The 27,191-nt window shown below is 41.6% G+C and overlaps 1 protein-coding gene across 9 annotated transcripts in view; it reads right to left on the bottom strand.

Moving 5' to 3' along the window:
• Positions 1-27,191, bottom strand: part of COP1 (COP1 E3 ubiquitin ligase) — a 279,328-nt gene that overhangs the window by 245,565 nt on the left and 6,572 nt on the right. For 6 of the 9 annotated variants that reach the window (XR_006961642.1, XM_047076956.1, XM_047076957.1 and 3 more), the window contains exon 1: positions 14,623-15,119. The exons of the other annotated variants lie outside the window; for them this stretch is intronic. Coding sequence is in view for 5 of the 6 variants with exons in the window: in XM_047076956.1 (XP_046932912.1) it covers positions 14,623-15,023 (401 nt within the window). In the remaining variant the exon portion in view is untranslated. Of the gene's footprint in view, positions 1-14,622; positions 15,120-27,191 lie in introns of those variants that run through there. 9 annotated transcript variants of the gene reach the window in all.

Raw genomic sequence — 27,191 nt, 5'->3', positions numbered from 1 at the left:
CATCCCTCCAAATCCCATAAACATCAAAATGTAAGAAGAGGGGTGCCTGGGTGGCTCAGTCGGTTAAGTGTCCGACTTTAGCTCAGGACATGATCTTGCCAATCAGAGTTGTAGCCCGACATCGGGCTCTGAGCTGACAGCTCAGAGCCAGGAGCCTGTTTCAGATTCAATCTCTCTCTCTCTCTCTCTCTCTCTCTCTCTCTGCCCCTCCCCCTGCTCGTGCTGTCTCTCTCTCACTCTCTCTCAAAAATAAATAAAAGTTAAAAAATAATAAATAAAAGTGTAAGGAAATATTATGAACTTTACGTTAAAAAGTTCAATAACTTGGGTGAAATGGACAAATCCCTTAACAAACTACCAAAGCTCACTTAAGACATAAAGAACAGTTACTGGCACAAAAACAGACACTCAGGTCAATGAACAGAACAGAGAACCCAGAAACGGACCCACAAACATATGGCCAACTAATCTTTGACAAAGCAGGAAAGAATATCCAATGGAATAAAGACAGACTCTTCAGCAAATGGTACTGGGAAAACTGGACAGTGACATGCAGAAGAATGAACCTGGACTATGTTCTTACACCATACACAAAAATAAACTCAAAATGGATAAAAGACCTAAATGTAAGATAGGAAGCCATCAAAATCCTCGAGGAGAAAGCAGGCAAAAACCTCTTTGACCTCAGCCTCAGCAACTTCTTACTCAACACATCTCCAGAGGCAAGGGAAACAAAAGCAAAAATGAACTATTGGGACCTCCTCAAAATAAAAACCTTCCACACAGTGAAGGAAACAATCAGCAAAACTTAAAGGCAATCAACAGAACGGGAGAAGATATTTTCAAATGACATATCAGATAAAGAGTTAGTATCCAAAATCTATAGAAAATTTATCAAACTCAACACCCAAAAAGCAGATAATCCAGTGAAGAAATGGGCAAAAGACATGAATAGATACTTCTCCAAAGAAGACATCCAGATGGCCAACCGACACATGAAAAAATGCTCAACCTCACTCATCATCAGGGAAATAGAAATCAAAACCACAATGAGATACCACCTCACACCTGTCAGGATGGCTAACATTAACAACTCAGGCAACAACAGATATCGGTGAGGATGTGGAAAAAGAGGATCTCTTTTGCACTGCTGGTGGGAATGCAAACTGGTGCAGCCACTGTGGAAAACAGTGCGGAGGTTCCTCAAAAAATTAAAAATATAACTACCCTACGACCTAGCAATTGCACTACTAGGCATTTATCCATGCGATACAGGTGTGCTGTTTTGAAGGAACACATGCACCCCTAATGTTTATAGCAGCACTATCAACAATAGCCAAACTATGTAAAAAGTCCAAATGTCCATCAATGGATGAATGGATAAAGAAGATGTGGTATAGGGGTGCCTGGGTGGCTCAGTCGGTTGAGCATCCGACTTCAGCTCAGGTCATGATCTCACAGTCTGTGGGTTCGAGCCCCGTGTCGGGCTCTGTGCTGACAACTCAGAGCCTGGAGCTTGCTTCAGATTCTGTGTCTCCCTCTCTCTCTGCCCCTGCCCCACTCATGCTCTGTCTCTCTCTCTGTCAAAAATAAATAAACATAAAAAAAAAAGAAGTGGTGTATATATATACGATGGGAGTATTACACGGCAATCAAAAAGAATGAAATCTTGCCATTTGCAACTATGTGGAAGGAACTAGAGGGTATTATGCTAACCGAAATTAGAGAAAAACAAGTATCATATGACTTAACTCATATGAGGACTTTACAACACAAAACAGATTAACATAAGGGAAGGGAAGCAAAAATAACATGAAAACAGGGAGGGGGACAAAACAGAAGAGACTCATAAATATGGAGAACAAACTGAGGGTTGCTGGAGGGGTTGTGGGAGGGGGGATGGGCTAAACGGGTAAGGGGCATTAAGGAATCTACTCCTGAAATCATTGTTGCACTATATGCTAACTAATTTGGATTATGTAAATTTTTTTTTTAATTTTAAGAAAAAAAAAAGAAAGAAAGAACAGACACAGCCCTTTGATCATACATTGGTGAACTATACCAAACACGTAAGGAAGAAACATACCAATTCCATACAAACTCTTTCAGAAAACAGAAGAGATGACATTTAGGGTGGCTAGGTGGCTCAGCAGGTTAAGCATCTGACTCTCAGTTTTGGCTCACATCACGGTTTGTGAGATCAAGCCCCGGAGTCCAGCGCTGTGCTAACATCATGGAACCTGCTTGGGATTCTCTCTCACTTCTCTCTCTCTGCCCCTCCCCTGATTTCTCTATCCCTCTCAAAATAAACATTTAGGAAAAGAAAAAGAAAGAAGAGATAACATTCCTCATCTCCTTTTAGAAGGGCTTTACACTGTGAGATGGGCTGAAATCTGTATGTTGAAATCCTAGCCTCCCAGTACCTCCAAATGCGACTGTATTTAGAGACTGAGCATCAAGGAGACAATTAAGGTTAAATGAAATCATATATTAGGCCCTAATCCAATGAATGATGTCCTTTTAAGAGATCAGAGACGGGGCACCTGGGTGGCTCAGTCAGTTAAGCATCCAACTTCGGCTCTTAGGTTCAAGCCCCATGTCAGCTCTGTGCTGACAGTGTAGAACCTAGAGCCTGCTTCAGATTCTGTGTCTCCCTCTCTCTCTGCCCCTCCCCTACTCACACTGTCTCTCCATCTCCAAAATAAATATTAAAAAAAAAAAATTAGGGGCACCTGGGTGGCTCAGTTGGTTAAGCATCCGACTTCGGCTCGGGTCATGATCTCACAGTCCGTGGGTTCGAGCCCCGCATCAGGCTCTGTGCTGACAGCTCAGAGCCTGGAGCCTGCTTCGGATTCTGTGTCTCCCTCTCTTCCCCTCCCCTGCTCATGCTCTGTCTCCCTCTGTCTCACAAATAAATAAAAACATTAAAAAAAAAAATTAAAGGGTGCCTGGGTGGCTCAGTCGGTTAAGTGTCCAATTTCAGCTCAAGTAATGATCTCACATCATGGTTCATGGGTTCAAGCCCCACAGCAGGCTCTGGGCTGACAGCACAGAGCCTATTTGGGATTCTCAATCTCCCTCTGTCTCTGCCCCACCCCACTGGCACTTTCTCTCTCTCTCTCAAAACAAATAAATTTTAAAGAATTTAAAAGAATCAAAATCCTAAAAAAGAATTAGAAGAAATTAGAGGGGTGCCTGGGTGCCTCAGTTGCAGTCAGTTGAGAATCTGACTTTTTGGCTCAGGTCACAATCTCATGGTTCATGGTTTTGAGCCCCACATGGTTTTGAGCCCCAGGCTCTGTGCTGGCAGTGCAAAGCCTGCTTAGGATTCTCTCTCTCTGCCCCTCCCCTGCTCCCTCTCACTCTCAAAATAAATAAAACTTAAAAAAAAAAATTTAAAAAAAAGAAAGAAGAAGAGATTAGAATACAAACAACAGAGATCATGAGGTAACCATGTGAAGACAGAGCAAGAAGGTAGCCATCTGGAAGACAAGGAGAGAGGTCTAGAAGAACCCAAACCTACCAATACCTTGACCTTGGATTCCTAGCCTCAAACTGTATGAAAATACACTGCTGTTATTTAAGCTACCCAGTCTGTCCATTATGTTACAGCAAACCTAGCAAATACACATGGTATCAAAACCAAACCGTGTGTGTGTGTGTGTGTGTGTGTGTGTGTGTTTACAAGAACAGCATAGACCAGTATCACTCATGAAAATTCAAAAAAAAAAATCCCTTTAAAAAATTAGTAAGTGGGGTATGCAAATTGGGAAAAAAAAGTAACACTGTCTTGATTTGCACGTGACACAATTGTCTTCTCAGAAACCCCATAGGTTCTACCTAAAAAACAACTGTTAAAGGAAGTAAATTTAGCAATCACAAGATACAATGGCAACACACAAAAATAAATTTTATTGGGGTGCCTAGGTGGCTCAGTCAGTTGAGCATCCAACTATTGATTTTTGGCTGAGGATTTCACGGCTCGTGAGATCGAGCTCCATGTCTGGCTGTGCACTAACAGCACAGAGCCCGCTTGGGATTCTCTCTCTCCTGCTCTCTCTGCCCCTCTCATGCTCTCTCTCAAAAATAAATAAAATAAATTTTATTTCTATACATTAGCAACAATTAGAAGTTGAAATTAAAATAATATTTACAGCATCATTAAAAACATGAAATACTTAGGGCTAAGTTTAATAAAATACGTTTAAGTTCCAAACACTTAAAACTACAAAATTATAAAACACTACTGAAAAAAATTAAAGACCTAAATAATTGAAGAAATACACGATGTTCATAGTTCAAAGACTCAAAATCATTAAAATGTCATATCTTTCCAAATTGAGTCACAGATTTAAAGTAACCCAAATCATGGGGGCACGTGGTTAGCTTAGTCAGTTGAGAGTCTGACTTGGGCTCAGGTCATGATCTCATGTCTTGTGAGTTCCAGCCCCAGGTCAGGCTCTGTGCTGACAGCTTGGAGCCTGGAGCCTGCTTCAGATTCTGTGTTTCCCTCCTTCTCTGCCCCTTGCCCTCTCTCTCAAAAATAAATAACCATTAAAAAAAAAATTAAAGTAACCCAAATTAAAATCCTAGCATGCTTTTTTGATGAAATTGGTAAACTAATCCTAAAATCCAGGTGGAAATGCAAAGGACCTAGATAACCAAAATGAGATACAGGAACAAATTTATACTGTCTGATTTCAAGATTTACTAAAATGATATAGTAATCAAGATGGTGATATAGGCATAAGGATAAATATATAGATCAATGGAACAAAGACTCCAGAAATAAACTCATACACATGGTTAATTAATTTTAATTTTTTTTTAACGTTTATTTATTTTTGAGACAGAGAGAGACAGAGCATGAACGGGGGAGGATCAGAGAGAGGGAGACACAGAATCTGAAACCGGCTCCAGGCTCTGAGCTGTCAGCACAGAGCCCGACGCGGGGCTCGAACTCACGGACCGAGAGATCATGACCTGAGCCGAAGTCAGCCGCTTAACCGACTGAGCCACCCAGGCGCCGCGGTTAATTAATTTTTAAGAAAGCTTCCAAGAAATTCAATGAACAAAAATGGTTTCCAACAAATGGGTGCCATAATAACTGGATACCCACAGTAGAGAGGAAAAATCTTCAACCCTTACCACACACAGTATATAGAAACTAACATGAAATGATCATTTATCTAACCAGGAGAAAACCATAAAGTATCTAGAAGAAATATTTAAGAAAATCTTTGAATTTCACGTTAGACAACAATTTTTTGGATGGAACACAAAAGTCACAACCCATAAGAGAAACAAGTGATACACTGGACTTAAGATTTCAAACTTTTGCACTTCAAAGACATCAGTAAAAATATAAATAGGTAAGCAACAGACTGGGAGAAAACATCACAATATGTTGGAATGATGAAAGACAACTCAAGATAAATGAGAAAAGAGAGCAGAAGATTAGAACACGTTATAAAAAATATGCAGGGGTGCCTGGATGGCTCAGTCTGTTGAGCATCCATCCGACTTCAGCTCAGGTCATGATCTAGTGGTTCACGAGTTCAAGCCCCGCATCAGGCTTTGTGCTGACAGTTCAAAGCCTGGAGCTTGCTTCGGACTCTGCGTCTCCCTCTCTCTCTGCCCCTCCCCGACTCGCATTCTTTCTCTCTCTCTCTCTCTCAAAATAAATAAAAACATTTAAAAATTTTATGAAAGATATGCAAATGAAAATAAGCACATGAAAATATGTTGTGTCATCAGTCATTAAGACAATGCAAATTAGGATAATGAAATACTACCACACACCCACTAGCACAACCAAAATTGTAAAGACTTTGAAAAAACATTGAAAGACCAAATGCCAGCAAGAACATGAACTGGAACTCTTCTACTTTGCCGACAGAAATGAAAATGATACAACCGCTTTTAAAAACAGTTTTGCAGGGGCGCCCGGGTGGCTCAGTCAGTTGAGCATCTGACTTCCACTCAGGTCATAATCTCATGGTTTGTGAGTTCAAGCCCCATGTCAGGCTCACTGTTGTCAGTTAGAGCCCGCTTTGGATCCTCGGTCCCACTCTCTCTCTGCCCCTCCCCCACTTACTTTCTCTCTCAAAAATAAATGAACATTAAAAAAAATTAAAAACAGTTTTGCGGTATATTATAAAGTTAAATATGCACTTGGCCATACAACCCAACAATAATACACTCCTAGATATTTACCCAAGAGATATGAAGGTATGTCCACATGAATACCTGAACATGAATTTTTACAACTTTCTTTACGATTACCAAAAACTAGAAACAAAAAAAATCAAATCTCTTTAAACTGATTATATATACATATCTTATATATCCATATAACAGAATACTACTCAGCAATTAAAAGAAAAAATTAGTGACATACTCAACACTGAATCTCAAAAACATTATGCCAAATAAAAAAAGAGTCAGACACAGGGGTGCCTGGGTGGCTCAGTTGGTTGAGAATCTCACTTCAGCTCAGGTCATGATCTCACAGTTCCTGAGTTCGAGCCCCACATCAGGCTAGGCTCTCTGGTGTCAGCACAGAGCCCGCTTCAGATCCTCTGTCCCCCTCTCTTTCTGCCCCCTCCCAAAAAAATAAATAAAACATTAAAAAAATAGTCAGACACAAAAGACTGCATATTGAAAAACTCCCTTAATACAAAATCCTAGGAAAGGCAAAACTATAGTGCTAGAAAAATCACTGGTTGCCAGGTGTTGAAGTGGGGGGAACAGATATGTGCAAAGTGCTGGCACAAGCGAACTTTCCAGTGTAATAAAAATGTTCTAGATCTCGATTAGGGTGGTGATAATACAGACGTATTCACTTATCAAAACTCACTGAACTACACAATTAAAACTAGTGATTTCTACTGTATACAAATTATACCTTAATAAAGCTAATTTTAAACAAAATCTCCAGGGGCGCCTAGATGGCTCAGTCGGTTAAGCATCCGACTTTGGCTCAGGTCACGATCTTGCAGTTCGGTGAGTTTGAGCCCCACACTGGGCTCTCTGCTGACAGCCCAGAGCCTGGAGCCTGCTTCATATTCTGTGTCTCCCCCTCTGCCCCTCCCCCGCTCGCTTTCTCACATTCTATTCTGTCTCTGTCTCTCAAAAATAAATAAGCATTAAAAAAAAAATTTAAACAAAAACCCCCAGCCTCTGAATTAAAGGCAAAGTAATACAGTGGTTAACTTGAGCTCTGAACCAAAATGTCTGGATATAAATACCGATACCACCACTATTAACTGTATGAACTGCAACAAATTACATAACCTCTCTGTCATTTCCTCATCTACAAAATGGAAATTATGAAAGTATCTGCATCAAACAATTATCATGAAGACTGAATAGGTAATGTTAAACCATTAGAATAGTGCCTTGCAGGGGCACCTGGGTGGCTCTGTCGGTTAAGCATCTGACTTCTGGGCTCAGGTTCAAGCCCAGAGTCAGGCTCTGTGCTGACAGTGGAGCCCGCAGTCCACTTGAAGTTCTGTCTCCCCCTCTCTATGGCCCCCTCTTAAAAATAAATAAACAAAAAGAAGAAGAAGAAGAAGAAGAAGAAGAAGAAGAAGAAGAAGAAGAAGAAAGAAAGAAAGAGAAAGAAACAGTGCCTTGCAAATAACAACGGCCTATCCTAGAGCATGTATTTTATCAGGAGTATGTATACCAAGCCAATGGTTAGCACATCACATTCACTTTAGGGTGGACTTGGCATTTATTAACTTTGAATTTAAAGTATCTAAAGGAGTCCCAAAAATAGTTATCTGTAATTTTTACTTAACCAACTTTGTCTCAATACCTCCATTAAACCCAAAATGCCGATCTGTGAAGTAACACTGAAGCCACAGAATTCCAATACAAGAGACTACTTGGGCTTGGGGTCATGTGTTCCAGCTCTGAATTTGGTGAAGAACAGCACCCACCACAAACCGCACAGACTAGGAAGAGAGAAAGATGGGCTTCCACAGGTTAATACCAGAATTTAAGTGAACAGAAATCAGACCACCTATTATACAACCCTACTCTCTACATAGAAACAGACACAAAAACAGTTCATGAAACTTAATTATGAAAAATGAAAGAACAATTAACTTATATGAAGAGAAAACAATTTACTCTCAATGAAATATTAGTTGAGATGATAGGAACCTATACATCTAGAACGTGGCACATACATGTATGAAGAGAGACGGCAAAGAACAAGTAAAGTGAAGGGCACAGATGGGGAAACACCACATACAAAAACAAGTCAAGAATTTACGAAGCCTTTTATTTTGTATAATACAAATTTTAACAGGAAAGAGAAGACTAATTCCACTGTTAAACCTTTTCTCCCAAGCTATAGCAGCTTTGAGGAAAAGGACTGCAGGCTAAAGTAAGTATTCAAAACAGAAAGAAAACCCCAGTAACAACATATACATTTAAGGAGAAAAAATGAGCAACAAGGTTTAAGGCTACAGTTACTTTAATCAATAACAATTTTTAGGGGCTCCTGGCTGGTTCAGTAGTTAGAGCATGTGACTCTTGACCTCCGGGTTGTGGATTCCAACCCCACATCAGGTGTCAAGATTACTTACAAAAATAAAATCTTTAAAAAAAAATAAAAAACATTTTTTAGAATATGATCAAATAAGTAATGTTGGTTTATAATCAGAAAAGGCTTTGGGGTGCCTGGGTGGCTCAGTCGATTAAGCATCCAACTCTGCGTTTCATCTCAGGTCATGATTTCATGGTTCCTGGGTTCGAGCCCCACCCTGGGCTCCATGTTGACAGCTCAGAACCTGCTTAGGATGGTCTCTTTCCCTCCCCAGGGCACCTGCGCACAGGCGCGCGCGCATGCTCTCTCTCTCTCTCTAAAATTAACTTAAAAAAGAAAAAGATTTATAAAAGGAAAAGGTAGCTATTAACACATTTAGTAATGAACTGCATCAGTACTTTCCTTTCAATTTGTAGACCAGAATTCAAGTTGATAGTCTTTCATACGCTATTTCATAATCTTCTTTCGTTTGCTCTACCACTTCATTCACCTAAGTCTTCTGCTGACAATGAGGCAGACAACCCGCCATCTGACAGCCAGAAAGAGCATTATGAACTGCTATGATTTAATATCATTTTCTGCAGAGCATCTTTCGCCATCATTGTCACCCAAATGGTACATGCATTATAACGCAAGAGATTCATCAAGCTTCAGTTTTGCAGATTCAAGCAAGTTCTTGCCTGATGTTACTACAATAACAACATAATGAATTCTACAGTTTATTTCAGTAGCTGAATACACTTTAACAGCTCTTGAAAATACATTTAATCCTATTTAGAAGCTCACTAGGCTTTCAATAGGCCACCTAAATTTTTCATTTACTTTTCAGTTGCAAGAGAAATCATACACCATAATTCAGGAACTTTCAAATATTTTTCACCCTGATACCCAGTAAAACATACACTGCACATACACTGTATGTAAGTATGTAACCAAAAGTTCAAAGTTGTCTGTACCATGACAAGTTATATTTCTATTTTATTTCACTTATTGACAGCCAGAAAAACACAACAGCAAGAATGATCAATAGGTTTCATCTCTGGCGCTAAATGTGATTAGTAGGTAATGGCTTCCTAGAGTGCTATGTTGAGGACTCCGACATACATGTGAATTCAAAAGATGGGGCGCCTGGGTGGCGCAGTCGGTTAAGCGTCCGACTTCAGCCAGGTCACGATCTCGCGGTCCGTGAGTTCGAGCCCCGCGTCGGGCTCTGGGCTGATGGCTCAGAGCCTGGAGCCTGTTTCTGATTCTGTGTCTCCCTCTCTCTCTGCCCCTCCCCCGTTCATGCTCTGTCTCTCTCTGTCCCAAAAATAAATAAACGTTGAAAAAAAAAAAATTCAAAAGAATGACGTCTGCCATGGTACTAAGAAGAAGCAACGATGTCAGGATATGAAACTATAATTATATGACTAAAAGTCTCTCTCTCTGCATTAAATCATGAGCTCCTTCAGGACGGTCTATTATTAACAGCATGACACAAGAGAGGCAGTCACATATTTATTAAAGAGTAGATCTATTCAATGTAGATCCTACCTATTTTCTATTAGGCAGGTGATCAGAATTAACCTTCCTACAAGGGGCTTACTATCTACTTGAAAATACTTATTTCTGGGGCGCCTGGGTGGCTCCGTCGGTTAAGCATCCGACTTCCGCCTAGGTCATGATCTCGCCGTTCCTGAGTTCAAGCCTGGTGTCAGGCTCTGTACTGACAGCTTCAAGCCTGGAGCCTGTTTCAGAGTCTCTCTCTCTCTCTCTCTCTCTCTCTCTCTCTCTCTCTCTCTCTCTTTCTGCTCCTACCTCACTCAGTCTCTCACTCTCTCTCAAAAATAAACATTAAAAAAATAAATAAAAAAGAAAATATTTATTTCTGCCTCAACTTAGAGAATAACTGAGACTTGCAGAGGTAGAAAAAGGAATTTAGGTAGTTGGAAAAGCTAATGAAGAAGCAACAGTAATGTGATAGAAGAAACAAGTCATCTTAGATTCATCAATTTAAATGGCTCATGTAAGAAAAATTAGAAAAATCAAAATAACAAAGACTTCCTTTGAATGTTAAAGATTTACCCAACTTCAGCTAAATACTACCCTCTCCTGTACTACAGATTCTCCAACTACAATACACTATTAGAATTATCTTCAACTTGGGGCACCTAGGTGGTTCAGTTGGTTAAGTGTCTAACTCTTGATTTCCGCTTAGGTCATGATCTCATGGTTTTTGAGCTTGAGTCCAGCATCAGGCTCTGCATGGTACCAGTGCGGAGCCTGCTTGAAATTCTCTCTCCCTCTCTCTCTGCCCCTACCCCATTTGTGCTCTTTAATCTTACAATAAATAAAAAAATAACTTAAAAAAAAATTCTCTACAACTTAATACTTTCAATCCTTTGTATGAAAAAAACATTTACATGAAAACCATAAATTCCTAAAATGTTCATCAATTGTGCAATTAAATGTAAACTTACTTTCAAATATGATAGAAGTCAAGAGAATCCAATGTGTGTTACTGAAAATCAGGCATTTGATTTTAAATCAACTGTTCTCAAAAAAGGGGAAAGATAGGTTATTATCACCTAGGTAGCTTTTGCAAATTACACTACCACTCAAGCCTCCAATTCTAGTATGTCCTCTTGGGACGTGGGCAGGAGGAGAGAATGGTCAGGGATAAACAATATATCTCCTGTGATTATGAAACAGCTGTTTCCCTCCAACCTACCACATTTAAGAATCAGGAGGCTAGGGGTGCCTGGCTGGCTCAATTGGTGGAGTATGCAACTCTTAATCTCGGGATTGTAAATTCAAACCCCGAGTTGGGTGCAGAGATTTCCTTAAAAATAAAATCTTAAAAAAAAAGGGGGGGGGGAGTAGCATAGGCTAAAAAATACAAATAATGCACTAAATTGAGAACTGGGAGATCTGAGTTCTCATTTTACCCATAGTTGACCAATCTGAAACAAAATTACTTCTCTGTACCTCAACGGGAATACAATTATATTAGTATTATAGCAAAACTGGAAGTCATCTATAACTTCACAGAATTGTTTTAAGGATAAAATGAAATGTGAAGTATAAACATGGGTTTTAAAATCTGATGAATAGGGAATTATCACCATTATTCAAGCTTTAGCTTCATTTAAATGGAAAAGCATAAAGTAATTTCAGTTGGTTCCGTTTGACCTTGAGGCATATAAAACAAGAACAACCACCCAAAGCCAATTAGAAATGAAAAAGATTCCTTGGCCCCCGCCTAATCCTAATCCCTTTCTTCTACCCCAAAAGGCTGGCCAAACCAAATCTAGCTTGAGAATTGGGAAGATAGATTCCTATTAATGAATTCTTCTGAATATTCAACCCCACCAAAAAAGAAATAATGGACTAATGAGATTCTTAGAAAGTGAAATATTCACAATTTTTTAAAATGTTTCATTTATTTTTAAGACAGAGAGAGACAGAGCATGAGTGGGGATGGGGCAGAGATAGAGGGAAACACAGACAGAATCCGAAGCAGGCTCCGAGCTGTCAGCACAGAGGACACAGGGCTTGAACTCACAAACCGTAAGATCATGACCTGAGCCAAACTGAGCCACCCAACTGACTGAGCCACCCAAGTGCCCCAGAAATATTCACAATTTTTTTTTAATTTTTTTTAACGTTTATTTATTTTTGAGAGAGACAGGAGAGAGACAGAGCATGAATGGGGGAGGGTCAGAGAGAGGGAGACACAGAATCTGAAACAGGCTCCAGGCTCTGAGCTGTCAGCACAGAGCCCGACGCGGGGCTCGAACTCACGGACCGCGAGATCATGACCTGAGCCGAAGTCGGCCGCTTAACCGACTGAGCCACCCAGGCGCCCCTCACAATTTTTAACTAAAGACTTTCACTGGGTACTTCCAGGTTAGGACTTGGGAAAATAGACTGAAATTGTTAAAAGGTAGGTGACTAACAAAAATTTTAATAATCTTACCTCCCCAAGACCCCGCAAAGAAAAAAAAAAATCAATGCCAGCTGTTTATACTACTCTATGGCTCTCCAACTCCCTACAAAATGGCCAATAGTAAGTACAATGCAACCCATGTGGTGCCTCGCAGACATTGTGTGCCAAATAAGTATCTTGAATGAATGATGGATTCCTTTATTTCTCACATATTCTATGTGAATGCTATATGAATGCTGACATATTTGTTTTCTTTCAGCCTTCTGAAAATTAAAATGCCAATGATGGCTAAAAGGACAAATCTGAAAATGCTCATTTTGCTTCATTAGCTTATACTTCATCATATGGCACTCTCAACTGGATACAAACACCTCTTAGACCCAATCACAAACTGGTTATTTATAAATAACAGTCACAATTACAGCCAAGTTTCAATGAAAAATGAATGAATTCTGAATCCAGAATAATTTAAGAACAAAGCAAAAATACGAATGAAGACATTTCTTCATTCTTTGGGGTGCCTGCGCGGGTCAGTCGGTTAAGCATCCGAATTCGGCCAAGGTCACAATCTCACTGTTCGTGAGTTCAAGCCCATCATCCGGCTCTCTGCTGTCAGCACGGGACCCACTCTCGATCCACTGTCCCCCCTCTCTCTCTGCCCTCCCCCACTTGCACTGAGTCTCTCTCAAAATAAATAAGCAAATTTTTAAAAGAAGAAAGAAAGGGGTGTCTGGGTGGCTCAGTCAGTTAAAAAGCGTACTTTTGGTATCAGCTCAGGGCATGATCTCACTGTTCATGAGTTCAAGCCCCACACAGGGCTCTGTGCTGACAGCGAGGAGCCTGCTTGGAATTCTCTCTCTCTCTCTCTCTCTCTCTCTCTCTCTCTCTCTCTCTCTCTCTCCCCCTCCCCTCTCCCCTGTCCCTCCCTTCCTCCCCCTCTCTCTCAGAATAAATAAATTTTTTAAAGAAAATACATTGAAAAAAAAGGAAAAAAAAGAACTACACCTAAGTCTAATCAATGTATTTCCTACAGTTCCAACTTCTAGCCCTATCTTATTTAATGACAACAATTCACATCATCCTCAACCCTGAAGTAAATCAACTTCCCCTACAATGACAGTGCAGGCCAACTTCCCACATTACTAATATATGCAGTCTATCAACAATTTCCTCCAGAGGAAAAGCATAAAATCCTGCCAGTTCTCACTTAGCTAAAAGCAATTCCTTTCTCATAATCCTACCATTTGGATTGGGTTCTGGATACCAAACCCAATGAAAATCCCAAAACGCTTTCAGTAAAACAATCAACTCCATCTCTCGCTTAATAAGGATAACCCATCTATGCCAAGTATCAAAACTGAATGCTACTGTGTGTCATTCAAGATGCCAACTACGATGCCAAAATGTGTAATACCTGGCGTTTCTCAAAACAGAAGTTCCAGTACACTATAGTGTTATACAAATCTAATACAGTTACATCTGACACACGGATAATATTTAATAGATGTGATTCCCTTTTTCAAGACATTCAGTGACAAGTGGAATTTTTTGTGAACAGACTTCATGACCACAGTAGCCTTCACTGCAGATTTAAAAGTGGTCTACCCTTTGAAGTGGGAGGATACTCACGCACAGGAGAGATATTTACATGAAATACTACTTCTCCTTAAAATACTCACAACCCATGTCTAGAGCACCATCTACCATACTTTCAATAAGCAAATTTTGACCAACTCCACCATGGGAAGCTTAACTCTCTCCCTTTACGAGTTTAATTCACTCCAACAAGCAAAACGGACCGACAGGGTGTCTAACTCACCAGATAGCCATAAAATCCAAGGCCCAACTTTCTCCTTTTACGCACAACCATTTATTTGACCTTCCTTCTCGCCCCCTCTTATTTATTCCCTCAACTCCCCTCACTTCCTCCCCTCCAGCACCGTCCTCTATACTACCCGTACCCTCCCAGCCCCCGGGACTACCAAGCTTTCTTCCCCCCATCAACCACCAGCCTCAAGGTCTGCAGGCACCGCCAAGGCACCAACCACAGACCACCCTCCCACCGGACCCCACCAGCCCAAACAAGAGAAACTCCGCATCCAGCGAAAGGGAGGGCAATGCTCTTCAAACTCACCACACGAAGTCGTTGCTTTTGTCCTCGTAGGAGTTGATGAGCCCGTTGCACAGCGGGGGAAGCAGAGGTCGCTTCCTGCTGCCGCTGCCGAGGCTGGAGCTGCTCCCTCCTACGCCGGCGCTGGGCCTGGCCGCGCAGCTGAGCCGAGACTGGCCGGCGGACACCGCCCCGCCGCCGCTGCCGGACACGGCGGCCGCCACCAGCACAGGCCGCGCCGGGCCCCCGAGGCCGCCCGAGCCCGCGGCCTGGGCCGCCCCGCCGGACGCCGCCGCCGCGGCCGCCGCGGAAGGGGGCGACGGGGAAGAGGACAAGGACGAGGAGGCGGAAGTCACCGAGGAGGCCGCCGAGGAGCCAGGGCTGGTCCCGGCGGAGCCCGACCCGGCCTGGCGGCTCCCAGACATCGTGACTCCCCCCACCTCCGGCCGGGCGCTCAGAGAAGAGGGACCGCGACCCGCCGCCGCCTCCCTCCGCTCAGCCTCAGTGCATCCTGAGGCCGCGCGCCGCGCCGGGAGGTGGGGCTGAGGAACAATAAAGTTGGCTTTTTCAAGGCTGGCACCCGGCAGCGTCCGACGGGAGGGGGCGGAGGAACCTAAAAGCGGAGGAGAAACCACTACCGCTGTCGAGACCGCCGCCGCCGCCACCACCGCGGGCCCCGCAGCAGCCAACCCGGGCGCGCCGAAGGCCGGCCGTGCGCGCACACGAGAGGCGGAAGGGGCGGGAGCGGCGGCGGAGACGACTCCGCGGACCGCTCGGACGCGCGCAGCGCGCTCCCGGCGGCGCTCTAGCAAAGCCGGTCGGGCTCCTCGGCAGCTATTGCAGCTCGCGACGAATGGAGGGCAGGCTGTCCTAAAGGGTGAAAGGACTGCGGAGAGAGGAATGAATGGTAGGGTGGCCAAATGGTTTGGAAGCGAGGGGGAGAGAGAAGTGCGCTCGAAGCTACTGCGCAGGCGCTCTGGTCGCCGACCCTCTTGGTGGCCCGGGGGTCTCTGCTCCACACTCGGAACGGCGCCGGCGCGGAGTCGCTGCACCACGCCTGTTGGGGGAGAGCCGCATTCCTGAACCTGAAGAGGGAGCGGTTGCTGTGGCCGTCGCCCGAGAGGCGGGCGGTGTGACCCAGTGGCGAGGGCCCGGCAGGTGCTTCCGAGTCGCGGTTTGAAGGCTCTGTAGACTGACTGGGACGCAAGGAAAAAACCCAGAAGCCCTGAGCTGTTGAAAAGAGCACTGGACTGAGAGTCAAGGAGTCCGGGTTCTGCTGTTAAACTATTTCACAGTATCGTGAGGAATAAAGTAACGTGAAGTCAGTGAACCGTGCTTTGTAAATTGCAAACGTGGTGGCAAATATTACCAATTTTATTCGACAATGCTCTCTTGTACTTTGAAAAATTATTTACCAAATTAAGCATAACAATAATGGGAAAACATTTAATCTGAACACAGCTCAGTTAAGAACCTCCACTTAATGTGGATCTGATATAATTATCACAAAACAAAGAAACCTGGCGGTTAATAACACGAAAAAATGTGCGATTTCTGGTAGCTTTTTGGAATATCGAAAATTAATTACAGATTTTCATTTGCTATCTTGAGAACCCCAAGATTCTGAGGCATGCAAATTAGAAACAACTGGGTGATTTTCAGTATCCTTTCCAACTCTGTCATCCTTTGCTTCTTAGAGGGAAAGATCCCAGATATAATTCTGTCCTGTGTATTGAAGACCATAGGGGCTGCTGGGGCCTTTCCCTAGGTACCTTTAACCATGCTGAAGGGCAGAACTAAAGAAGGGCCTAGATGAAAGCCCAGCAACAAGACCTAGCCATTCATCCCAGCAGTGTTCCATCATAAGGCTGTCATCCTCCTCAGCTCTGCCATGGCTGCTTACATCCTGTCCCTAGCTCAGAATAGTGATACACGAATGAACTTACCAGATTTACAAGAACCACCCTCCTTGTATTAACAAATGCATTACCCAACCCCTTGTTTAACTTGGCTTTCCAAACCCAACTGAAAGGTGAAGACTTACTCCTTAGCAAAGATATTTACACCCTAATTTGTGCTCCTAGGATGTTTGTTTGCACTTATAATATTGTATTTTAGTGGTTTATATAGGATTCTTCTCTACTAGATTATCAGCTTCAGCTTTGTATCCCCAGCATGTGACATACTTGGCCCATGGTAGGTGCTTATTAAATATTTCTTAAGGTAGCTCAGTTGGTTGAGCATCCAACTCGATTTCGGCTCAAGTCACGATCTCACAGTTGGTGAGATGGACCCCCAACTCCGGGTCTTTACTGCTTGGGATTCTGTTTTCCTCTCTCTCTCTCTCTCTCTCTCTCTCTCTCTCTCTACCCCTCCCCCACAAGCACGCTCTGTCTCAAAATGTTTATTTATTAACATTTTTTAAAAAAATTGTTTTAGGGCGCCTGGGTGGCGTAGTCGGTTAAGCGTCCGACTTCAGCCAGGTCACGATCTTGCGGTCCGTGAGTTCGAGCCCCGCGTCGGGCTCTGGGCTGATGGCTCAGAGCCTGGAGCCTGTTTCCGATTCTGTGTCTCCCTCTCTCTCTGCCCCTCCCCCGTTCATGCTCTGTCTCTCTCTGTCCCAAAAATAAATAAACGTTGAAAAAAAAAAAAAATTTTTTTTTTAAAAAAAAATTGTTTTATTTTTTTAATGTTTATTTTTGACAGAGAGACAGAGCATTAGTGGGGAAGGGGCAGAGAGAGAGGGAGACACAGAATCGGGAAGCAGGCTCCAGGCTCTGAGCTGTCAGCACAGAGCCCAATGCCGGGCTTGAACTCACAGACTGTGGGGGCACCTGGGTGGGTGGCTCAGTCGGTTAAGCGTCCCACTTCAGCTCAGGTCATGATCTCACGCTCCGTGAGTTCGAGCCCCACATCGGGCTCTGGGCCGATGGCTCAGAGCCTGGAGCCTGCTTCCGATTCTGTGTCTCCCTCTCCCTCTGCCCCTCCCCCATTCATGCTCTGTCTCTCTCTGTCTCAAAAATAAATAAACTTAAAAAAAAAAAAAAAAGAACTCACAGACTTGAGATCATGACCTGAGCCGAAGTCAGATGCTCAACCGACTGAGCCACCCAGGTGCCCCAAAATATTTCTTGACTAACAAATAAGTAAAGCAGTTGATCTCATTTTTAGTTTAATTATTTGCTTAAAGTGTGCTTTAGTTTTTCCAACTAAATTGTAAGCTCCATTAAAGAAAGGACTGTATTGGTTCTTACGAATGAATTCATAAAAGAAGAATGTAAAGAATCTGATGAATATTTGTTGAATATTTTCTATACATTGGCCTGGACTAGGCAAGGAAGAGATAAAGAAGCATATAAAACGTTGTCCCTGCATTCAGGAAGCTTAAGGAATAATTGAAGAATTAGAAAAATACATAAAAAGATAAGTAATGTTGGAGGGGAGGGTCTGGGAGAGTTGTAATAGTAATGTTACCAAAGGATAAGTAATGTTACCAAAGAGCACATACTAAATGCTCGATGAGTAAAGCAGAGAATAACAGTTTGAGCAGAAACAAACGTAAATGCTAAGGGCCAGCCATGTTGGGGGGTGGGGCTGATAGGCCTTTAAGAGAAAAGTATGACTTGCTCAGTCAGAAAGTGTAAAGCCATGAGCCCAGAAAATAAATAAGTAAAACTGCTTACATCAAATTCAGACATCTATTTCATTGGGGGGAATGATTATTCAGAAGTTCATCTGAGGCCCACTTTGGAAAATAACCTATAAGCACTCGGAAACAATGAAAGCATTACAAGGGGGTTAAATATATTCAAGGTGTTGCTTTGAAGATTAAGTTTTCAGCACATTAATCTTTCAGAAGAGGTGGGAGATTAGGAGCAAAGAAACTAATTAGGAAAAAATGATGGCGTCCAAACATAAGTGATGAGATTGTAGATTAAGGTGCTGACAAGAAAAATAAGGGAGTATTCTGAGAAAAAAAAAAAAAAAAGAAAAGGAAAAACTGTAGGATTAAGTTACTCTCTGTAAAAGAATCTTTAGATACCTGAGGGCATAACCCAGGGTCTTGTTCATCACTGTCTTTTCCAGTGCTTGGCACAAAGGCCAATAAATTGATTAAGTAAAAAATGATGGAATACAAAGAGGAATGACTCCAAAGATGTGTCCAGGGATAATAACATGATGACAGCATCGGAGATGGCCAGTGAATGCTTTAGTTTGTGTTGAGGAAGTAAGACGAAAATATATTCAAGTCAGCATATCCAGGCAGTGACCAAAAATTCAGGTGAAGGCACAGGAGAAAGTTTAGGGCATGAAAACTAAAAATTGCAGGTTCCTGAGGTTCTGACTGTAGGTCTGGGGTAAGGTCTATGAATATGCATTATTACCAGCACCCCGGTAAACCAAATCCCTTGAGAAACACTGTGATTGATATTGTAGGGAATGTAAGAAGTATGTAAAATGGTTTCTTCCTTCCAGGTAGCTTACTTAGAGAACAAAAGTGGTATGACCCCAACTGAGAAGTCTCCTAGGAGGAAATCATCCGTGCTTAGTATTACCTCTTTGGAACCTAGCTTCAGTAAAATCTAAATGTGCAAAAGGAAGCTGAGGGGAGAGAGGATGTCATGCAATAGAATTTCCCTTTTATATCAGTTAAATGTATGCAGACTATTCTGAAAGTACACAGTCCTTAGTAGTTTCCACTGGCAAGTTCTGGAAAAGCAGAAGAGAAAAGAGGAAGCATGGCAAAACATACATACACACACACACACACACACACACACACACACACGGAAGTCAGACAACTCAGGAAAAGAAACAAATAGAAGACAAAAAAATATATGATAAATGAAAGTAAATGTAAAATAAAAACTAAGCCCTTAATAATTGAAAGAATTCCATCGTGTTGTTAAATATTAATATTAATATTGTCAAAAATGACAAGACAAAATCCGAAGTCTTTTATGAAAATACCGTTACTGAAGTAAAATCTAATGGAGTTTCGATGGAATGGAATTACCAAGAAGATTGAACTTCCCAGACACATTTGTAAAGTGACTTATACAAATATGATAGGGAAATAGGCAGCTGGTTTCTACCTCCAGCTTGTCCTACCCTTTGGTAACCAATTTCTCAAAAAGATCCTTTCTAAAAAGCTTTACCTGCCTGAGTCACCTGAAGACTTTCCTACTTGTTAGCCCTATTTGCTGTCCAACCAAATCTCTAAATGAATAATAGCGTCCTGTTTTTTTTTTTTAATTTAATGGTGTTACCCTGTTTTTAAAAAAATGTGAAATAAACACGGTATTAAAAAGCTAAAGTTGGGGCACCTGGGCGGCTCAGTCGGTTGAGCGTCTGACTTTGGCTCAGGTCACAATCTCACAGTTCGTGAGTTCAAGCCCCGCGTCGGGCTCTGTGCTGACAGCTCGGAGCCTGGAGCCTGCTTCGGATTCTGTGTCTCCCTCTCTGACTGCTCCTCCCCCTCTCACGCTCTGTCTCTCTCTCCTTCAAAAATAAATAAACATAAAAAAAATAAAAATAAATAAAAAAAAAGCTAGAGTTGGTGGGGAAGGAGAAATATATTTTTTTTGTCAGTGTGAATGTACAGGAAAGAAATAGAAAAGTTCCTGTAATACAATAGTATGATAATGCATCTGGAAGAAAATAATCTACAAGCTACTGGTAAAATGAAAAGCTCCAATTTATACATTAAAAACCAGAGGTAGACGGTTACCTATGGAGAACTATAATTTCTCAAGAGTTACTGTTTGCAGACAATCTCCTTTCTAAAAATGTCTATCACACTGATTTCATTGCTAGAATTGCATTGTTAGCTCTTATTCTCTTCTCCCAGTGTTCCCATGTAAAATTACAAGCACTGTTCAAAGAAGGTAAATGAATAGTGCTAATACCTTGGTAAGTCAGTCATCGTATTAAAAGAAGTTAATTTCCTTTATTAAGGCACTCCTTTGGCAAGCTACTGCTGGCAATTTTAGTCAAAGCAGTTGTAAAATAGGCCAATCAGACATATTGTAACAATGAAAGATTATAGGTGGAGCTGTGAATGTAAATGCAAGTTACCAAATAGGTTTAGTCAGTTTCAAAAAAAAATGCCAAGACTGGGAGAAAACAACATTGACTAGAAAAACATTTGCTCATTCTGTATATAGCAATATGTACATATTTTATGAATATGTGGGCAGGTTTAGATGCACTTGAATGTAATAAACCAAAACAAACTGATGTCTAATGAATTCAAAGGAGAACAAGTGGTGTCATCATTAGGTGGAGCCCAAGTAATAAAGGATAAAAGAAAAAAAAAAACACCTCCTGTTGAAAATGGAAACAAATAACCTCGCAAATCTTTTGCTCCATGGATTTGATCACCCATGCATGCGATGTGGCATAACTAAACAATCTGGGAAAGTGTATATAGCTAGAATCAAGAAATGTTTAAAACAGTAACCTGTTCACTGTAATTTGCAACAAAACTCCTTCCTAGTGTGTGATATTTCTTCCTGCCTAGTGCCCCGGGCATTCCGCTGTAATAGCGGGTGAGTCATACCATGCGTGACTCCTCCTGCAATGCTCACTCCTATCAGCCACTAAATTCTGTTAAGAAACTGCGAATGCTAAAGAAGCACTGAAGTGTGAACTTATGTAAACAACCTACAATGAAGAGTGAATAGTATTTGGTTATAATATAATTATAATTGGATTTATATCAGGTTGCAAGAGAAGTTACTTTGGGAAGCCTATTAACCCTTGAAGGTGATGTCAAATAAAACAAGGATTCCTTTTTTTTTTTTTGAGAGAGAGAGAGAGAGAGAGCTAGGAAAGAGAGATCGAGTGAGGAAGGCGCAGAAAGAGGGGAAGCACGGAGAGAGAGAGAATCCCAGGCAGGCTCCTTGCTGTCAGCGCAGAGCCCAGTTTGGGGCTCTATCTCACAAACCATGAGATCATGACCTGGGCCAAAATCAAGAGTCAGGCGCTTAACCAACTGAGCCACCCAGGCGCCCCAACAAGGATTACTTCTGACATGTTTCCTCTTTTTTTTTTTTAATGTTTATTTTTATTTGAGAGAGAGAGAGAGAGAGAGAGAGAGAGAGAGAGCGTGTGTCCCCGCGCGCAAGTTGGGGAGGGGCAGAGAGAGAGGGAGACAGAATCCAAAGCAGGCTCCAAGCTCTGAGCTGTCAGAGCTCTCATTACAAACCTTGAGATCATGACCTGAGCTGAATGAAGTCAGACGCTTAACTGACTGAGCCACCCAGGCGCCCCTGACATTTCCTCCTCTTATTTCCTGAGTCCATATGGTAATTCTTATCTTTTCAATTCGTTTTACTCAGATAACAACGGGTATTTCTTTTCTCACCCTGTTGAGCCCTCCCACACACAGCCTCAGGCATCTACCATCACACCAGTTCATAAACTGTATTTGCACTTATCAATTTATTGTGAGACAGTAGAAACTCACCTTCAGTTGGGAAAAATTAAGTCAGCAGTAAAGCTGCTGGCCCAAATCCTGGCACCCCACCCTATGTTCAAAAATCGAGGGTTGCTGAATCTGGGTGATCTCTGACAATGGTTCAACTGATATAAGAGCATATATTAGTTTTGAGTCATTAAACCAAAGTCCTAAGTAAAAACTACACCATTCTTCCTCCTTCCTTCCTTCATTGTATGATACTACATCATTCTCAAATACTTGGTTTGTACCAAGATGTAACCGATGTTGATAATATGTCTGAAGACATTATAAGCTGAATCCCATATTAAAAATCAAATTCAGTCTTGGTATCTGCTGCAGTGTCAGTAGAAGTGTATTACTTTTCCCTTGCTGCCATAACAAATTACCACAAGTTTAGCGGCTCAAAACAACAGAATTTAGGCTTGCCGATTTCACTGCCAAGTCTCACAAGACTGAAATCAAGCAAAGCCGTTTTCCTTTCTGGAGGCTCGGGGATAATCTGCGTCTAGTCTCCTTCGGGTTGTTGGCAGAATTAAATTTTATGTGGTCATAGGACTGAGGTCATAGGCCTGTTTCCTTCCTGGCTGTCGGCTCAGAGCTATTCTCAGCTTCCATTCACCTGCATTCCTTGGCACATGGCCCCTTACCTTTCTTACCAGCAACAGTGGATCAAGTCCTTCTCACACTGTATCTCTCTGACTCTTCTGCCTTCCTCCTCCACATTTTAAGGGCTTATGTGATTAAACTGGACCAACCCAAATAATCCAGGATAATCTCTCTAAAAGTCAGCAAATTCCACCTGCAAAATCTCAATGCCTTGTAACATAACATTGACCCAGTTCCAGGGATTAGGGCATGGACATCTTTGGCAGGCCTTTAATCTGCCTACTATATGCAGTATAGACTACATATTGCTCAATGAATACTTCTTGGTTGATTAGGCGACATGAAGTACTACCTGGCTTATCTACACAGGTAAGAATTTGCTTCTTCCAAAGAACCACTTTATAAGATAATGATTCCTTTGAATGTTCTCTTTAGAGAAACAGAATACTGAGAAAATCTGTTCCTCTTCTTGTGTGAATCATCTCAGCTTCTGACATTAAGTGGACCAGTTGCCTTCATTTAGTACACTTATTAAATATTGATTAACTTAACATATCAATACAAATTTATACTGACTGATAAATTTAAGTACCCACTCTAGACATCATTACCGAACATTTCTTTGTATATCATGGCAGAACAATGCACCTGCTTCCTTGATAGGAATTTTTTTCCATGATTTTTTTTATACTTAGAGCATATTTATATTGCAAGAGATTCTTTAACCTGAGAAGTGAGACAGAAAAATCCGGGGAGCTTTGAAATTTGGTTTGTTGAGCCCGCATGTCATTTATTCCTCCTATTCTACTCTACAAATGAATACAGAAGTAGAACTTACGACTAAAATGAAAAACTTGTGATTGCTAGTTCAAGATGGCAGACTGAGATCACACATTTACCTCTTCTCTTTCTGAAAATGCCTTGAAAAGGAAATGAATGAGATCTCTAAAGGAATAAATTCTTTTTTTTTTTAATTTTTTTTTCAACGTTTATTTATTTTTGGGACAGAGAGAGACAGAGCATGAACGGGGGAGGGGCAGAGAGAGAGGGAGACACAGAATCGGAAACAGGCTCCAGGCTCTGAGCCATCAGCCCAGAGCCCGACGCGGGGCTCGAACTCACGGACCGCGAGATCGTGACCTGGCTGAAGTCGGACGCTTAACCGACTGCGCCACCCAGGCGCCCTAAAGGAATAAATTCTTAACAGCACCATAAAACAGAATGGAAGACCAATAGTGAACAAGAAAATTGGGGGAGTTTCTCAAATATATATGTATATTTGTATCTATATGTACATAAGTATATACTGTATATAGCAGATGGTAATTAACTAATATATGCAGTTATACTATGATAGGATATATATATATATATAATATAGATTTTATGATATATGTGTATATCATAATAGACCAATGAAGAATCTAGAGTAGACAAGGTCATTTCCAAAGTATATTCAGGCTAAAGTTACTGGAGAGCAACAAAGCCTTTTTTTCCCAATAGAGCCTCAAGCATGATGAAGCCTTCTAGCACTAGTTATGATAATTAATTAAAAGACTACCTGTGGAACAGTTGGTCTAAGTACATACAGATGGTACAGTAAAACTACAAATGGCTCATTAAATCAGTTATGGTTCCTTTGGTTGTTCCCTCCACTCCTACTTGAATAACTATGATAATTCTAGAACTAATACATGCCAGTGGCAGGTGGGCACCGACCCCCCCCACCCCCGCCCTGAACATGTATGCATTTATCAGATCAAAACCAGGACCTCTGTGGTTAAGCCCTCCCCCATTCAGCTATACCTAAAAAGGCTAGCAGTGATAAGATTTGTCTCTAACCTAAAGACCAGGAAAATCTCTCAAAGAAAGTGAATCCTCTAGATAAGCAGGCTCTTATTATAGGTAAAGCATACCGTTGAGAGAAAGGCTGAATAAACCCTTAGATAACATGGAATCACATAATGGACAGGGGAGTAGTGGAAAGAAGGAGGAAGATGGAAATTCAGCCTTCGCCCAGTACCCTCAAGAATGAAGCCCTCCTTCCTCCAGCAGTTGTGGAAGTGCCCAGCTTTACATGCTTCCTTCCACATCCATACACCCTGAGGGGATAGCTTATTGCTAAGTGGCAGAAGCCAGTCTGAAAGGCTATATACTGTATAATTCTAACAATATGACATTTGGGAAAAAGCAAAATGTAGAGACAGTAAACATATCAGTGATTTCCAGGAATTCAGGGAAGAGGGAAGGAGGGATAAATAGGTGGAACATAGGGGACTTCCAGGCCAGTGCAACTATTCCAAGTGATACTATAATGGTTGACACATAGCATTATACCTATATCAAAACCCACAGAACTGTACAACACTAAGATTGAGCCCTAATGTAAACTATAGGCTTTAGTTAGTACTAGTGTGTTAATATTCCATTCATCCATTATAACAAATGTACCACATTAATGCAGTATGTTAATAATAGGAGAAACTGTTGGTGGGGGTGGAGGGGGGGGAGATAGGGAAGTTCTATGTCCTCTCTGCTCTATGTGTCTTTAAATCTAAAACTGCTCTAAATAATGAAGCCTATGAATTAAAAAAAAAAAAAATACGGGCTCTTGGGTGGTTCTGTTGGTTAAGCATCTGACTTCAGCTCAGGTCATGATCTCACAGTTGGTGAGTTCGAGCCCCTCTGTGTTGACAGCTCAGAGCCTGGAGCCTGCTTGGGATTCTGTGTCTCCCCCTCTCTTTGCTCCTCCCCTGCTTGGGCTCTGTCTCTCTCTCTCAAAAAACAATAAACATTAAAAAAATAAAAATAAAAATAGGGGCGCCTGGGTGGTTCAGTCAGTTAAGTGTCTGACTTCAGCTCAGGTCTTGATCTCACAGTTCATGGGTTCGAGCCCTGTGAGGGGCTCTGTGCTGGAGCCTTCTTTGAATTCTCTGTGTGTGTGGATCTCTCTCTCTGCCCCTCCCTGTCTGCTCCCATTCTCTCTCTCTCTCTTTCAAAAATAAACATTAATGGGGCGCCTGGGTGGCGCAGTCGGTTAAGCGTCCGACTTCAGCCAGGTCACGATCTCGCGGTCAGTGAGTTCGAGCCCCACGTCGGGCTCTGGGCTGATGGCTCAGAGCCTGGAGCCTGTTTCCGATTCTGTGTCTCCCTCTCTCTCTGCCCCTCCCCCATTCATGCTCTGTCTCTCTCTGTCCCAAAAATAAATAAACGTTGAAAAAAATAAATAAATAAACATTAAAAATTTTTTGAAAAATAAAAATAAATACACGAAAATTTAAAAAACAAAATAATGTGTTAGCTAACATGAATTTAAATTTTTAAAAAATGAAATGAATTTTCAGAGGTTTAAGGAATAGATTATGGATAACTAAAGGGAAAAAATAGACAAATGTTAAAGAAAAATTCCCAGATCAGAATAAAAAATTCCCAATCATTATAATATTATTCATGACAGATCAGTATTGAGACAGTAAGATCAGACTACCTAACAAGTGCCAAACAAGAATATTAAAAAAATATTTTACCAGTGAAATTTCAAATCATCAAGGATAGAAAGAAAGTACTAAATTTTTTCCTCTTTTTTTTTTTAAAGATTTTATTTTTAAGTTATCTCTGTACCCTAAGTGGGGCTCAAACTCGCAACCACAAAATCAAGAGTCACCTGCTCTACTGGCTGAGCCAGCTAGGTGCCCCAAGAAAATACCAAATTATTGTCAATATATAGGAAGATAAGTATTACTTTAAAATAATGAGAATCAGGGGTGCCTATGTGGCTCTATTCAAGGAGCATGTGACTCTTGACCTCAGAGTCATGAGTTCAAGCCCCATTTTGGGTGTAGAGATTACTTACATAAATAAATTTTAAAATAATGAGAATCAGATTGGCACTGGATATTGCTATGGACTGAATGCTTGTGTCCTTCCAAAGTTCCTATGTTGAAATCCTAACCCCCAGTGTGATGATATTAGGAGGCAGATTTGGGGAGGTGATTAGGTCAGCCCTCATAAATGGAATTAGTGCCCTTACAAGAGACAAAAGAGCTTACTGCCTCTCTCTCCCTCCTCACTGTCACATGAAGATACAAGGAGAAGACAGCCATCTACAAACCATGAAGTGGGCTTTCACCAGATACTAAATCTACAAGTACCTTGATCTTGGACTTCCCAGCCTTCAGAGCTCAGAGAAGTAAATGTTGTTTAAGCCACCCAGTCTATGGCAATGAGTTGTGGTAGCCCAAGCCGGCTAAGACAGATGTGTTGTAAGCAACACTAGATGCTATTAGAAAAAAATGCCTACCAAGTTCTGAGGGAAAACTATTTTAAGCCTAAAATTCTAAAACCAAAGTATGAGTCAAGTGTGAGGGCAAAACAAAGATATTTTCAGACATAAAAGTGCTTGAAATGCTTACTACCTGTAGTGGATACTGATGGTGCTCAACCCAATTCCTTTTACCTGGCCAGGTCCCCTGGCTGTTGAGTATTGGCTGCAAATGGCTCACAACACAGCCTTGTTTTCTGG

Source organism: Lynx rufus, unplaced genomic scaffold (assembly GCF_022079265.1).
Source record: "Lynx rufus isolate CCGP_SWC_20201006 ecotype Redwood Valley unplaced genomic scaffold, mLynRuf1.p SCAF_15, whole genome shotgun sequence".
Taxonomy (NCBI): domain Eukaryota; kingdom Metazoa; phylum Chordata; class Mammalia; order Carnivora; family Felidae; genus Lynx; species Lynx rufus.
This window is presented reverse-complemented; position numbering and strand designations above follow the sequence as displayed.